Source organism: Pan troglodytes, chromosome 4, assembly GCF_028858775.2.
Source record: "Pan troglodytes isolate AG18354 chromosome 4, NHGRI_mPanTro3-v2.0_pri, whole genome shotgun sequence".
In the NCBI taxonomy this organism is placed as follows: Eukaryota; Metazoa; Chordata; class Mammalia; order Primates; family Hominidae; genus Pan; species Pan troglodytes.
The window spans coordinates 169,662,279-169,678,586 of NC_072402.2; the positions used below are offsets into that span (position 1 = coordinate 169,662,279).

Sequence of the window (16,308 nt, forward strand, 5' to 3'; positions counted from 1 at the left end):
TTCCCAGCTCTCCAGAGCCCAGTTTGATTTCCCTCATGTTCACATTGGCAGGTAATATCGGCCATATTTTATTTCTTCCACCAAATCATCCATCAATTAGCAAATTCTTCACTTCTAGCCACTCTCTCACTGTCCTGTTCCTAAAAACCCCTTCTGGTTTCAAATCCTAAAGCTTCGGAGGAGGGTGGAGGGTGTCCACGGACCGGGAGTCTGGCCTGGCTGCCAGTGGTTTCTAACAGAAGAGTGGTCGCTTCCCCCTGGGGCCAAGGATTCCCCTCTTTTTTTTTTTTCTGAGAAGAAAGAACTCGCGGCAGTGATGAGGATGGCTCCCTCCCCAGTCATCTCCAGTTTCCCAAAGCAGCTCTGGAAAACGTGAAGTTGCGCCTTCTCTTTCCTGGAGGATGGAATCCAGAGTACCTGGGGCCTTGCTATGCAAACATCCCTCTCTGCCGGGTAGGAAACCCTTTGTCCGAGAAGCCGGACACCACAAGGGCCCGGGAAAGAGGCCTCCTTATCCGCCACAGCCTCAAACCCGAAAGCTCCCTGCCCCCCCTCCCCCCAACTCTGTAGGGCCTATCCTGGCATCCACACAGACCTAAGGCTGGGGAGTGGGTGCTGAGACCCCTCCTAGGACGCGGAGGCCCAGGCGGCCCCAACCCATCTCCGTACTCCTTCCCACCATCTCACTCGGCCTGAGTGGGGCTTGCAAGCGCGGTGCGGGCCTGGGCCGAAACAGAGGAAAGAAAAAAAAAATCCCTTTCTAAAAGAAGGAGAATGGGGTGCTAGAGCGAGTGCGACCTAAGTCTACAGCATAAACGAGCGAGGGTCGTCCGAGAGCTGGGACCGGAGACGGGACCAGGGGGAGGGGGAGAAGCGAGGGGCATGGAGGGGGCCGGGCCAGGACCGGCCGGAGATGTCGAGGGATCAGAGGAGCCCGCGCCAGGTCCGAGGCCAGGGAAGGCTGGGGGCCCGGGTCTGGGTCGAGGCGTCTGGGAAAGGCCAGAGCCGGCCTCGCACCGGACGTTGAGGTGGGCAGGCCCGCCCGGGGCCGGACGGACGGAAACACAGACGGTCCAGCGGGCCGCACTCACCATGAGCTCGATGGTCTTGTCCTCAATCACCGAGTCGGGCTCCATGGCGGCCCCGGCGGCCCCGCCTCGCTCTCCCCGCGCAGCAGCGAACGGCCCGGGCGGAGGAGGCGACGGCGGAGGCGGCAGAGGCGGAGGCGGCTATCGCACCCACTCTAGCTGCCAGCCCGCCCGGGCCGCCGGCAGCTCCGCCCTCCCCCTCGGCGAACGCAGTACGCAGATCGGGGACTACACCTCCCAGCAGGCGCCGCGGCCCGCAGAGCGTTGTGGGACCGAGCCTCTGACACCAGGTTGCTGGCTCTTGGCAGCCCGAAGCTGAACTCCGAGCTGAGAGTAGCACTGGACTGTGGACGTAGGACGTGCAGACCTGAAGAGTTAAGAGCTTGCTCATGGTAGGGCCTCGAGAGCGCCACGACTACGTGTCCCAGAAAGCCGTGCGCCCGGGTTCTCCTTCCGGCTAGCTTCTCTTGACTTCCTGGCAGCCCAAGGCTGCCCAGACCGGGACGGAAACTCCGAGGCAACTCCTCACTTGTCGGAGGTCCTGCGTATGCGACCCATTTCCGCACATGCGCGGTCCATGCCGCAGTGCCCCCTAGACGCCTAGGTAGCTGCGCGGCCCGTCCGGCAGTGTCTGATGGTAGGGGCAGATGGTGGAGACAGGTGGGTTCTAGGGGCGTTAGGAAGGTGTATAGGCCTGGGGCTCAGGTGTGGAAAGGGGCCAGCGAGTGAGAGAAGCTCGGCCTGGGGAAGAGGCTCTGAGAGGATGGGCATCCCAGGAGTGAGAGTTTCGAGATTTCTTCGGGAAAGACGGGGTTTTGGGAAATGTGCTGTGGTGCTGTCTGTATGTCACACGATCTGCGAGGAGCTGCGAGATTAAAGGGGACGTGCGTATATCGAGCCCCTCATTCATTAGTTCAGAAAATGGTTATTTTTTAAGCATCCAGCTTCCGCTGCGTACCGTTCTAGGCGCTGAGAATCAGCTCTGAACATGACAGACAAGGCTCCTGTTCTCATGGAGCTTAATTCTGGTAGAGGGACGACAGACATTAACCAAAAGAGTGGCTAAGAAGGAACACACAAGCGGAGACTCCTTCTAGTGAACTCAGCCTCCAACTCTGTGTAACTTAAGTCTGTCCGTGCCCTCTAACCAAATCCCACCAGGAAGACACGGATCGTTGAACAAGCTGGGTTTATTACTAGTTGCAGTGACTGAGAACACACATTGAGGCACGATAGGGCCTCTCGGTAAGAGTTGTTAGTGATTTGGGAGAGAGTTTAAGGAAGTGAGAGCTTCACTGGATTAGATACTGTCAGGAAGAGAGGGTCGTTCCATGATTGAGCATCTCAGTTCATCTTATCTAGAGGAAGGGAATTCTAGATTGAGGCTAAAGCTGTGCAGATAAAGAAACAGCAGCCTGGCCGGGCACAGTGGCTCACGCCTGTAATCCCAGCACTTTGGTAAGCCGAGGCAGGCGAATTGCTTGAGCGCAGGAGTTCCAGACCAGCCTGGGCAACATGGCGAAACGCGTCTCTACAAAAAATACAAAAATGAACCGGGCCTGGTGGTGCGCGCCTGTCATCTCAGTTACTTGGGAGGCAGAGGTGGGAGGATCGCTTGAGCCCAGGAAGTGGAGGTTTCAGTGAATGGAGATCGCACCACTCCACTGTACCCTGAGTGATAGAGCCAGACCTTGTCTCAAAAACGAAAAAAAAAAAAAAGTGCAGCAGCAGCTCCCTCATATTAGCCAAGTGGGGATGTTGAGTCATTTTTTGTGGTTTGGCCAATCATCAGGTTTTATCTTTTTATCGTGTTTAGACCCGATTATAGAGTGGTCTTGTATTTGTCTGGATCTATCATGGTCACAGAATGACCTCGTCTGATGTTGATGTTCTTTGGAATTGTTTTTGTTCTACAGGAAAACACAAAGCCTAGCTATAAGGGCCAGGCTGTGGTCTAGTAACATCATGGCATGGCTGATTGTACCAGGCCAGCTTCCAGATATCAGAGACTGCTTTTCACTTTCTCAAAGTATTTTTGCATTCTCTGCACCTATAAAGTCAAAGAGGCTGGATGACCTAGAAATCTTTCCATTACCAAGGACCAAGTTACAGTAATTTGCATGCATTCAGGACACAGTATAAGTTCCCTGCAGGTAGACTTTGAAGTTTCATAGTCCTTACCTGGTGCTTTTCACCAAGGGAATTGAAAGAAAAGCAATAGGAAGAGCACAGAATTGGAAAGTTCTTACCACTGTCATGCTATCTGAATTTCACCAGGTCCCTTCCACTATGGCCCTTAGGACATTCATTAGTAAAACAAAGGGATTAGATATGACCTCTATTTCAGTTACCTGTTGCAACACAACAAACCGCCGAAGACTTAGTAGCTTAGAATAACAATGGTTTATTATGATTTTACAATTGTGTGGGCTGACCCGGGCTCAGCCGGGGCCCACATGCAATCAGCTGGGAACTCATTCAAAATGACTTTTCATCTTCTAGGGCCTCTCCTCCCTGTGGCTTTTTATCATTCAAACGTCTGCATAGTGACTTGAGAAAGGACAAGCCCCAGTGAACAAATGCTTATCAAACCTCTGGTATGCACCACACTTGGTAATGTCCCGTTGGCCAAAACTAGTAGTATGGCCAAACCCATAGTCAGTGTGGGAAGGGATTGTACAGGGGTATAAAAACAGGCATGGGGTAGGAGTCACAAGCTGGATGTGACCCTCTCCCCCGCCCCCCACCCCAGCACATACATATGTTTGTCCTATACCGTCTTTTTTACTGTTTTTAAAATTTGATATTCAGGTTTTAAAAATCTGAATTTCCAGCTTTTCTTGAAAAATTAGAATATCTGACAATTAGATCTACATGGCAACAATATGCAGGGGTTAAATAGCAACTACCTTTATTTAAGCATATATTCTATGGTTTTCCACAGTTGCCATCACTCCTTTTTGTCTTGTATCTGCATGCTTCACTCATTTAAGTTGCATCCCTAACCTGTATAGATATTTGAGTTTGCATCCCCTGGCATTGGAACTGTAGTGGAGATAAATCAAGGTTTCTGTCCTTTTATTAAAATCGTATACCTGGGAGCATGGGGAGGGGCTGCCATCTCTGTGGCTGCACCATGATCTACAAAAAAAAAAAGAAAAGAAAATTGTGTGCTGCCTTAAAAGGAAAAAAGTACTAATATTATTAGGTCAAATTCCAGGAGCTCAGTGGGGTTAAAAGCTCATACATAGGAATTAGCCAAGTATGGTGGCTCACGCTTGTGGCTGCAACTACTCAGGAGGCTGAGGTGGGAGGATCACTTGAGCCTGAGGGGTCAAGGGTGCAGTGAGCCATGATTGCACCACTGTATTCCAGCCTGGGTGACAGAATGACCAGCTTGGGTACCAGACCAGCTTGGGTGACAGAACAAGACCCTGTCTCAAAACAACAACAATAAATAAATAAATAAACACTATATATATGATAAAAGAAGGCTTATCCAAGCTATGTAAGAGGCAAGCTGAGCCAAGGCTTTATCACCTTGCTCTCACCTCTTCTCAAACAAGAACTCAGGTGCTCTTATTGCTTCAGGCTTGATGGCAGCTGTTGATTAGATTTGGTCATAGACAAAGGCAGAACACCCTCAGGCATATTTTCCCACAGTGTTTCAGATAGCTCTTCACTGAGGTTTGCAAGACATGATCATAACAAAGTGGTACAGGTCGAGATTCCCCTGAGGTCCAGTTCAGAACCCGGAATTGCTTAGATTGTACAAAGGCACAATGGTGCATTACATAAACTGCGTACAATGTAACACTCCTTCTGGGGTCTCAGGACAGCACTCCGTAATCAAATACATTCTTCTGCAGCAGAACATGTATGTGCCTGTCATCAATTTATAACCTCATAGCTCCAAATCTACCCTTCTTTTCTATGCTTTGAAATACTGGAGCAGGATCTTGTAAATATTTCTCTGCCAGCTGGCACAGTGTTTAACTTTGTCAGTAGAGAGCACTAGAGGAACACAGCAGAATGAAGGGGCTTCTCATCCTGGTTCCAGTGTACTTTCTTTTCCTTCTTGCTTTGTGGCACATGGCAGCAAATGGCTTACAGAACCATCCCTTCCTCCCCACACACAAAGGGGGCTGGGACATTCAGAGGGTGGTGGCTTCCCAGTAGGGAATTTCCTGCTTGCCAGCCCCGACCTGTAACTTTTTATATATATATATATATATATATATATATATATATATATATATATATGTATATATATTTATATTTTTATATTTATATATATTTATATTTTTATATATTTATATTTTTATATATTTTATGTATATATATTTATATTTATATATGGAGTCTCACCCTGTCACCCAGGCGGGAGTGCAGTGGCCGTGACCTGGGCTCACTGCAACCTCCGCCTCCCGGGTTCAAGCAATTCTCCTGCCTCAGCCTCCTGAGTAGCTGGGATTACAGGCGTGCTCCATCAAGTCTGGATAATTTTTTTGTATCTTTAGTAGAGACAAGGTTTCACCATGTTGGCCAGGCTGGTCTTGAACTCCTGACCTCGTGATCTACCTGCCTCGGCCTCCCAAAGTGCTGGGAATACAGGCCTGAGCCACCGTGCCCGGGCTTTTTTTTGTTTCTTTTTCTGAGACAGAGTCTAACTCTGTTGCTCAGGCTGGAGTGCAGTGGCGCAATGTTGGCTTACTGCAACCTCCGTCTCCCAGGTTCAAGAGATTCTCCTGCCTCAGCCGCCCATAAGTAGCTGGGATTACAGGTGCGTGCCACCACACCCAGCTAATTTTGGGGGTTGTTTGTTTGTTGAGACAGAGTTTTGCTCTTGTCGCCCAGGCTGTAGTGCAATGGCACAATCTCGGCTCACTGCAACCTCCACCTCCTGGGTTCAAGCAATTCACCTGCCTCAGCCTCCCAAGTAGCTGGGATTACAGGCGCCCACAACCACACCTGGGTAATTTTTTGTATTTTTAGTAGAGACGGGGTTTCACCATGTTGGTCAGGCTGGTCTTGTACTCTTGACCTCAGGTGATCCACCCGCCTTGGCCTCCCAAAGTGCTGGGATTACAGGCGTGAGCCACCCTGCTGGGTGGCAACCTCCTGTAACTCTTTTTTTTTTTTTTTTTTAAGACTGAGTCTTGCTCTGTCACCCAGGCTGGAGTGCAATAGTGCAATCTCAGCTCTCCACAACCTCCGCCTCCTGGGTTCAAGCCACTCTCCTGCCTCAGCCTCCCAAGTAGCTGGGATTACAGGTGCGTGCCACCACACCCAGCTAATTTTTGTATTTTGAGTAGAGATGGGGTTTACACCATGTTGGCCAGGCTGGCCTTGAACTGCTGACCTCGTGATCCACCCACCTCAGCCCCCCAAAGTGCTGGGATTACAGGTGTGAGCCACCACGCCCTGCCGGACCTCCTGTAACTATTAAGCAAACTTTGTGCGGTGGGCCACAATCACCCTGTCTCCTGTGAGGTCTGAATCTCAGCCTAGGGGGTGTGGGGTGATCCTTCCTTGGGCACTTGCTCAGCCGTAAAGTTATTGGCTATTCCCTGTAACTGCTAATTCTGTATTCTTTTTTTTTTTTTTTTTTAAAGACAGGGTCTTGCAATGTCACCCAGGTGGGAGTGCAGTGGCACAGTGATAGCTCACTGCAGCCATGAACTCCTGAGCTCAAGCAGTCCTCTCACCACAGCCTCCTGAGTAGCTGCGACCACAGGCGCATGCCTCCACACACACCTAATTATTTTTTTTTTTTTAGTTTTTGTAGACACGGAGTCTTGCCAGGTTGTCAAGCTGGTCCTGAACTCCTGACCTCAAGTGATCCTCCCGCCTCAGTCTCCCAAAGTGCTGGGATTACAGACATGAGCCACTGTGCCCTGCCCTATTTCTTTACAGTTGTCTTTGCCCCTTTGTACTTAATCCCCTGTAATAGTTCTTTATATTAAATTTTCCCAATGGAGAATATGGCAGAAGTGATGGTGTGTGAGTTCCAGGAGTAGATTATAAGAGTCATGTGGCCTCCTCTTTGCTCTCTCTCTCGGGTCATTCACTCTGGGGGAAGTTAGCTGCTGGGTCATAGGGACAATCAAGCAGCCCTGTGGATAGGTCCATGTGGTAAGGAACTAAGGCCATCTGCCAACAACCAGCACTAACTTGCCAGGCCTGTGAGTGAGCCGCCTTGGAAGTGGCTTCCCCGGCCCCATTCAATAGTCTTGACCTCCTGAGAGACTCTGAGTCAGAACCACCCATCTAAGCCATTTCTGGATCCCTGACCCACAGAGACCGTATGAGAGAATTTTTTTTTTTTTTTTTTTTTGGGAGGGAGTTTTGCTCTTATTGTCCAGGCTGGAGTGCAGTGGAATGATCTCGGCTCACTGCAACCTCTGCCTTCCGGGTTCAAGTGATTCTCCTGCCTTAGCCTCCCCAGTAGCTGGGATTACAGGCCCCCACCACCACACCCGGCTGATTTTTTGTATTTTTAGTAGAGATGGGGTTTCACCATGTTGGGCATGGCTGGTCTCGAACTCCTGACCTTAGGTGATCCACCTGCCTCAGCCTCCCAAAGTGCTGGGATTATAGATTGAGCCACCTCTCCCGGCTAAATATTCTTATTTTAAACTACTAAGTGTTGAGATAATCTGTTACACAACAATAGATAACTAATAGAGACACCAAAACAAGAGCTACTTCAAAATACTAGACTCAGGGAGACCACTTTTAATGAAGGCATCATAAACCTTTGTGCAGGGCTTTATGTCCGTATTAGTCTGTTTGCATTACTATAAAGGAATACCCGAGACTTGATATTTTATAAAGAAAAGCGGTTTGGGCCAGGTGCGGTGGCTCACGGCTGTAATCCCAGCACTTTGGGAGGCCAAGGCAGGCAGATCACCTGAGGTTGGGAGTTCGAGACCAGCCTGACCAACATGGAGAAACCCCGTCTCTACTAAAAATAGAAAATTAGCCAGGCATGGTGGCGCATGCCTGTAATCTCAGCTACTCAGGAGGCTGAGGCAGAGGTTGCAGTGAGCCAAGGTTGCACCAGGCACTCCAGTCTGGGCAACAAGAGCGAAACTCCGTCTCAAAAAAGAAAAAAAAAAGAAAGAAAATAGGTTTGGTTGGCTCACGGTTTGCAGGGTATACAAAAAGCATGTTGCTGGCATCTGCTTCTGGTAAAGGCCTCAGGAAACTTACTATCACGGCAGAAGGGGGAACAGGTGCACCACATCACAAGAGTGGGTGCAAGAGAGCAAGGCGGGTAGGTCCCAGTGAACAACCATATCTCACGTGAACTAGCTGAGCAAGAATTCACTTATCACCAAGGGGCTGATGCTAAACGTTCTTGAGGGATCGGCCCCTATGATCCAGTCACCTCCCACCAGGTCCCACTTCCAGCACTGAGAATCACATTTCAACATGAGATTTGGAGGAGACAGATATCCAAACCATATCAGTGTCTCCCGTTTTTATGAATGCTATTGAAAGTAAAGAGTGACTTTTTTTTTTTTTTCTTTGAGACAGAGTCTCGCTCTGTCACCCAGGCTGGAGTGCAGTGGCATGATGTCAGCTCACTGCAATCTCTGCCTCCCAGGTTCAAGTGATTCTCCTGCCTCGGCCTCCTGAGTAGCTGGGATTACAGGCGCAAGCCACCACGCCCAGCCCATTTTGTATTTTTAGTAGAGACAGGGTTTGGCATGTTGGTCAGGCTGGTCTCAAATGCCTGACCTCAAGTGATCTGCCTGTCTCGGCCTCCCAAACTGCTGGGATTATAGGCATGAGCCATCATGCCTGGCCAAGAGTGACATTTTTAAATGGTATATTTTAACCTTTGAAGAGTTTTCTGAATTTAGATACATTATAAAGAGGGATGGTGTAGTGAAATTTTGACTTAACTCATTTCCAGCTAATATCCAAGAATGAATTTTCTTGAGGGGGAATATTGTGAAACATAGTATTGGTAAGAAATTTGTCTGGGCACGGTGGCTCACGCCTGAATCCCCACACTTTGGGAGGTGGAGGCAGGCGGATCACTTGAGGCCAGGAGTTCAAGACCAGCCTGGCCAATATGATGAAACCCCGTCTGTACCAAAAAAAACACAAAAATTAACCAGGCATGATGGCGCATGCCTATAGTCCCAGCTACTCCAGAGGCTGAGTCAGGAGAATCACTTGAACCTGGGAGGCAGAGGGTGCAGTGAGCTGAGATCACTCCACTGCACTCCAGCCCATGTGACAAAGTGAAACCCTGTCTCAAAAAAAAAAAAAGAAAAGAAATATTAGAGGTGGTAGCACCCTATTTTAACCACATGACAAGGCTCCATACCTTATCCCTCTATCTATAGAACCCAGAAAAAAGGATAATTATGAAATATATTATTAGCACATTTATTCAGCTTTTTCTTACAGAGTCTAATTTAGCTGTTTGTTATTAAGGACTGGCTTTACCAATAATTGATTTTAGGTGAGTTAAATCTTTAGTTCCATGACTTTAAGGAAGATATATTTAAAGCGCCTAAAAACATTTCATCAGTTAATTTGTTTGCAAACATGTATTAAAATTAATATTTGTATTTTTCCAACCCTTTTTGAGTTTATCAGGTTAAATAAGATACCTCCAAGTTAAAGAGTAGGGACAAGTTGTATTAGAATAGAATATGCTGGCCAGGCACAGTGCCTCACGCCTGTAATCCCAGCACTTTGGGAGGCCGAGGCAGGAGGATTGCTTGAGCCCAAGACTACAAGGCCAGCCTGGGCAACATGGCAAAACCCTGTCTCTACAAAAAAATACAAAATTATCCAGGACTGGTAGTGTGTGCCTGTAGTCCCAGCTACTGGGGAAGCTGAGGTGGGAGGATCACTTGAGCCTGGGAGGTCGAGGCCACAGTGAGCTAAGATCACACCCACCATACTCCAGCCTGGGCAACAGAACAAGACCCTCTCAAAAAAAGAATATGCTGTGCCACAGTAGCAGATTAACCCTGCATGTCAGTCAAAATTCAGCCAAAGAATTAGAACCAACAAGAGTGTATTACGGGATTTTTTTCCAAGGAGTTGACCTTCTATAATTGTAAATCTAGTTAAGCCATCTCTGTAAGGCTGTTGTCTTCACAGCCACTGCTGGATCTTAAGAGTCAGTTAGTCAGAGAAGATGGATATGAAGTGGAAGGGAGCAGGCATTGGCACGAATGGAAGCCCATGAGGACAGGGGGACTGAAACTTATGTGAGTGCTTGTCCCCTCTGACCTGGGTGATATGGGTGTCATGCAGAGGCTGGAGCCCATTGTCACAGAGTGAAACACACATATGGCCCAGGAATCAGAGGAACTGAAGGAGGCTCGAAGGGAAGATAGAGCAATTACAGACCAAGCCACTACCTCATACCAAGCAGGGAGTCAGCCGATCACCAGCAATGTATATGGGCCACAGAATGACTAATGCTTCACCTCCACGCTCCAAATCCTGCACGACAGTCTCTCAGTGGCTTTAAACAGAAACACAGAGGAAAATAATTCAGGGAAATGTAGCTCAGCTTGGGCAAACTGACACTATGTGTCCGCTCCCTAGAAACATGGTGGCTTAAAACATCTTTTTCTTGGGAAGTCCAATCTGAGTCCATGAGCCCTCCATGTTATAGTTATACCATCTAGAATTTATGGTGTCCAGCGTTGCTGGGGAAGAGCAGGCATATAGGGGAGGCTCGTCAGTGAGTGACTGCCGAATCTCAGAAGTACATTCTTCCTGCTCATTGTTCCTTGGTCAGTTCTTACGCACATGGCCCTAGAAGCTGCAGGGGAGCCTGCACAATGTACTTTTCAAAACTGTATACCCAAAAAAAGGGAAATGAAGTAGAATTTGGTAAGCATATAGGGTTGTCTCTACTACACAGGTATACTTAATCGTCATTTAGTAAATATTAGTAAAGCCATTTTGGTATGCTCCCCAGAAATTGAGAAAATGAACTTCTCCAGTGACAATATAAAAAAAAAAAAAAAACATTGGCTGGGCGCGGTGGTTCATGTCTGTAATCCCAGCACTTTGGGAGGCCGAGGTGGGTGGATTACCTGGGGTCAGGAGTTTGACACCAGCCTAGCCAACATGGTGAAACCCTATCTCTACTAAAAATACAGAAAATTAGCTGGGCGTGATGGTGGGTGCCTGTAATCCCAGCTACTCGGGAGGCCAAGGCAGGAGAATCACTTGAACCTGGGAGACGGAGGTTGCAGTGAGCCAAGACTGCGCCATTGCACTCCAGCCTGGGCAACAAGAGTGAAACTCTGTCTCAAAATAAATAAATAAATAAAAATCCTTCTACTAGTCAAGTGGTTTCCAGTACTTTGCTCCCAACAAAATTGGAGGAGGATTGAATTGCATTTTATGATAAAAAATAATTTTGCTGAGAGATTACTATGAAATTTTTGACATAATAACTTGGAAAGAATCCAAAAAAGTTGAGTAGCATCGCTATAAGACAACTTTCATTCATATATGAACAAGTCTTCTAAGTATTGATATAGTTTGGATCTGTGTCCTCACCCAAATGTCATGCTCAATTGTAATCCCAAATGTTGGAGGTAGGGCCTGGTGGGAGGTATTGGCTCATGGGGGTGGATTCTTCATGAATGGTTTAGCACTAACCCTTCGGTGATAGAGTTTTCCTGAGATCTGGTTAAGTGTGTGGCAGCTCCCCTCTCTCTTCCTCCTGCTCTGGCAATGTTAAGACACCTCCTCTCCCTTAGTCTTCTGCCATGACTGTAAGTTTCCTGAGACCTTCCCAGAAGCTGAGCAAATGCCAGCATCATGCTTCCCATACAGCCTGCAGAACAGATGAGCCCATTAAACCTCTTTTCTTTATAAATTACCCAGTTTCAGGTATTTTTTATAGCAGTGTGAGAACAGACTAATACAAGTGCTAACATCTATAAAAATAAAGTTGATGCAGAATTCCTTATGTCTCATTCCAGCAACAAGTAATATTTATACACAGATATGTAAACTTTTAAAAATGATTTATTGGCCGGGCGCGGTGGCTGACGCCTGTAATCCCAGCACTTTGGGAGGCCGAGGTGGGCGGATCACCTGAAGTCAGGAGTTCGAGACCAGCCTGGCCAACATGTTGAAGCCCCGCCTCTATTAAAACTACAAAAAAAAAAAAAAAAAAGATTTCCACCTATTAGAAAATAACTTTTTATATAATTTTAAAAGGACAATGACATAAAATTGCTATTACATTTATATTTCATTGTGAAGATAATGGAACAATTTTATTTTTAAATGTCAATACTTATAAATACGCAGAAAGTTATATTATTTTCAATGATTTAAATTTATGCTGAAACATTTTAGATGTCAACTTAAGAAATGAGTAATTACATAATTTTCAAATTTCTTCTGGGGGTACATAAACACAAAAGGTTAAAGATCACTACTCTAGAGCACTGTGGTGACTACAGAAAGGGCCTGGTACCCTAAGGGCCAGAATCTCAAGTTTGCCATGTCGAACAAGACTAAACATCTGCCAAGAATTCCTGGTCATAGATGCGAAAGAATTGGACTTGAAAAATATATCCCCTCAGCTGGGTGCAGTGGCTCATGCCTATAACCCCAGCACTTTGGGAGGCCGAGGCGGGTGGATCACCTGAGGTCAGGAGTTTGAGACCAGCCTGACCAACATGGAGAAACCCCATCTCTACTAAAAATGCAAAAAATTAGCCGGGCGTAGTGGCGCATGCTTGTAATCCCAGCTACTTGGGGGGCTGAGGCAAGAGAATCACTTGAACCCAGGAGGCGGAGGTTGCAGTGAGCCGATCGCGCCATTGCACTCCAGCCTGGGCGACAAGAGCAAAACTCTGTCTCAAAAAACAAAAATCTCCCCTCAATACTGACCAAAGACATACCAATTAAAATAACCATCAGATAGCCAATCTGTTTGTCCCACTCTCTACTCAGGTAGCTCCATGCTACTAAAGGGCTTTTAACAATCTGACTTCAATACACCTTTCTTGTTTTCTTTATTTGTTTGTTTGTTTTTTGTGTGGGTTTTTTTTGTTTTGTTTTTTTGTGTTTTTTTTTTGAGACAGAATCTCAACCTGTGGCCCAGGCTGGAGTGAAGTGGCATGATCTCGGCTCACTGCAACTTCAGCCTCCCAGGTTCAAGCAATTCTCCTGCTTCAGCCTCCCAAGTAGGTGGGATTACAGGCACACACCACCATGCCCGGCTAATTTTTGTGTTTTTAGTAAAGATGGGGTTTCACCACATTGGCCAAGGTGGTCTCAAACTACTGACCTCAGGTGATCCGCCCGCCTCGGCCTCCTAAACTGCTGGGATTACAGATGTGAGCCACCGCACCCTGCCTCAATATACCTTTCTAATCTCATTTTCTGCTACTTTCTCCCACTTCATGTTCTGGCTCCTCATATTTTTCTAAACAGATCATTGTCCCTCACAGCTCATGCGTTCATGCTTGCTTGTCACTCTCTCAGTCAGTGCAGAATTCAGCAATCATGGTGCGAACTCTTTGGGCCAGAGCCTATCCCAAGCCTTTCTAGAGGCTCTAAACAGCGTGGAGAACTCCAAGGACAGTCATGCGCTGCATAATAGCATTTCAGTCAACAATGGACCGCCTATACAACAGTGGTCCCATAAGATTATAACGGAACTGAAAAATTCCTATCACCTAGTGACATTATAATGTCATATTGCAATCCATTAGTCACATGTTTGTGGCGATGCTGGTATAAACAGACATACTGCCCTGCCAGTCGCATAAAAGCATTGCACATAGAATTTTATATAGTACATAATATTTGATAGTGATAACAAATGACTCTTACTGGTTTATGTATTGAATATATATATGTATATATACATATATATTTTTTCTTTTCTTTTTAAGACAGAGTCTTGCTCTGTTGCCCAGGTTGGAGTGCAGTGATACCATCTTGGCTCACTTCAGCCTCTGCCTCCCAGGTTCAAGCGATTCTCCTGCCTCAGCCTCTCAAGTAGCTGGGATTACAGGTGCATGCCACCACACCAGCTAATTTTTGTATTTTTGGTAGAGTTGGGGTTTCACCATGTTGGCCAGGCTGGTCTCGAACCCCTGACCTCAAGTGATCTGCCCAACTTGGCCTCCCAAAGTGCTAGGATTATAAGCGTGAGCCCCTGCACCCAGTCTTTTATCATTATTTTAGACTGTACTACTTATTAACAAAAAAAAGTTAACTGTAAAACAGTCTCAGGCAGGTCCTTCAGGATGTATTCCAGAAGAAGGCATTGTTATCATAGGAGATGGCAGCTCCATGCATGTGATTGCTCCTGAAGACCTTCCAGTGGTACAAGATAACAGAAATTGGAAAACAGTGATATTGACGATCCTGACCCTATGTGGGCCTCGGCTAATGTGTGTGTTTGTGTTTTACTTTTTAACAAAAAATGTGTGAAAAGTAGAAACAAAGACAATTTTTTAAATAGAACAAAGCTTATAGAATAAGGATATAAAGAAAGAAAATGTTTTTGTACAGCCATACCATGTGTTTGTTTATTTATTTATTTATTTATTTTTGAGATGGAGTCTTACTCTGTCGCCCAGGCTGGAGTGCAGTGGCACAATCTCGGCTCACTGCAAGCACCGCCTCCCGGGTTCACACCATTCTCCTGTCTCAGCCTCCCAAGTAGCTGGGACCACAGGCGCCCACCACCACACCCGACTTTTTGTATTTTTAGTAGAGATGGGGTTTCACCATGTTGGCCAGGATGGTCTCGATCTCTTGACCTCGTGACCCACCCGCCTCAGCCTCCCAAAGTGCTGGGATTACAGGTGTGAGCCAACACACCCGGCCATGTTTATGTTTTAAGCTAAGTGTTATTACAAAAGTCAAAAAAGATTTTAAAAATTAAAAAGTTTATAAAGCAAAAAAATTTACAGTTAAGGTTCAGTTAATTTATTATTGAGAAAGAAAAATAAATTTAGTGTAGCTTAAGTATACAGTGTTTATAAAGTTTGTGAAAATAAAGTTTTAAAGTTGTTGGATCTTTAAAAATACTTTAAGTCACCAGGTGCAGTGGCTCATGCCTGCAATCCCAGTACTTTGGGAGGCCGAGGTGGGCAGATCACGAAGTCAAGAGATCAAGACCATCCTGGCCAACATGGTGAAACCCCATCTCTACTAAAAATACAAAAATTAGCTGGGTGTGGTGGCACGCACCTGTGGTCCCAGCTACTCCGGAGGCTGAGGCAAGAGAATTGCTTGAACCCAGGAGGCGGAGGTTGCAGTGAGCCGAGATCACACCACTGCATTCCAGCCTGGCAAAAGAGTGAGACTCCGTCTCAAAAAATATATATATTTTTTTTTAAGTCTTGGCCAGGCATGGTGGCTCACATGTGTAATCCTAGCACTTTGGGAGGCCGAAGTGGGCAAATCACTTGTGGTCAGGAGTTCAAGACCAGCCTGGCCAACATATTGAAACCCTGTATCTACTAAAAATATAAAAATTACCTGGGCATGGTGGCACACGCCTGTAATCCCAGCTACTCGGGAGGCTGAGGCAGGAGAGTTGCTGAAACCCGGGAGGCGGAGGGTTGCAGTTAGCCAAAATCACGCCACTGCACTCCAGTCTGGGAGACAGAGCAAGACTCTGTCTGGAAAAAAAAAAAAAAAAAAAAAAAATTTAAGTCTTGAGAGGCATTTGCCAGTGATCTGAGTCATGTAGTATATAGTTACAATTTTTGTTTTTTAGATTATAGATTGACTTTATTGTTCTTGTTTTGTGAATGACTAGGAGAGACTAGAGACCAGATTTTTCTCTTAATTATTGATAGTTATTATAGATTAATTGTCTCTTTTATGGTCTTATATCTAACTTACTTCAGATGGCACAAATGACCCCATGACTGTTAGATCTTCAGTGTAAGATATTCTATATACCTTCCCTTTCCACGCGAAAAAAGTCCACCTTGACTCATCAAATCGTTATAATTATAGTAGTTTACATTAATGTCTTATTGTAGTGTACAGTAATGTATACTACTAGGCCTTCATATTCAGTCACCCCTCACTCATGACTCACCCAGAGCAACTTGCAGTCCTGCAAGCTTCATTCATTAAGTGAGCTATGCTGGTGTACCATTTTTTATCTTTTGTATGGTATTTTTACTGTACCTTCTCAATGTTTAGATGTACACATTCTTACCATTGTATTACA

At 46.3% G+C, this 16,308-nt stretch overlaps 1 protein-coding gene and 1 long non-coding RNA gene across 9 annotated transcripts in view; one reads left to right on the top strand and one right to left on the bottom strand.

Annotated features, from left to right (window-relative positions):
* The window catches only part of FBXW11 (F-box and WD repeat domain containing 11), a 146,467-nt gene extending 144,828 nt beyond the window's left edge, over nucleotides 1-1,639 (bottom strand). For 2 of the 8 annotated variants that reach the window (XM_518097.7, XM_063810855.1), the window contains exon 1: nucleotides 1,092-1,272. In XM_518097.7, coding sequence (XP_518097.3) covers nucleotides 1,092-1,136 — 45 coding nt within the window. In that variant the 5' untranslated portion in view covers nucleotides 1,137-1,272. Of the gene's footprint in view, nucleotides 1-1,091 lie in introns of all 8 variants that reach the window. The other 6 variants (XM_003310956.5, XM_003310957.5, XM_009450125.5 and 3 more) reach the window with 6 other exon arrangements.
* LOC134809992 (uncharacterized) lies at nucleotides 1,552-7,076 on the top strand. Its single transcript, XR_010157047.1, has 3 exons — nucleotides 1,552-1,748; nucleotides 3,591-3,685; nucleotides 6,868-7,076. It is a non-coding gene; the product is annotated as an uncharacterized LOC134809992 (long non-coding RNA).
* Nucleotides 7,077-16,308: the final 9,232 nt, after the last annotated feature.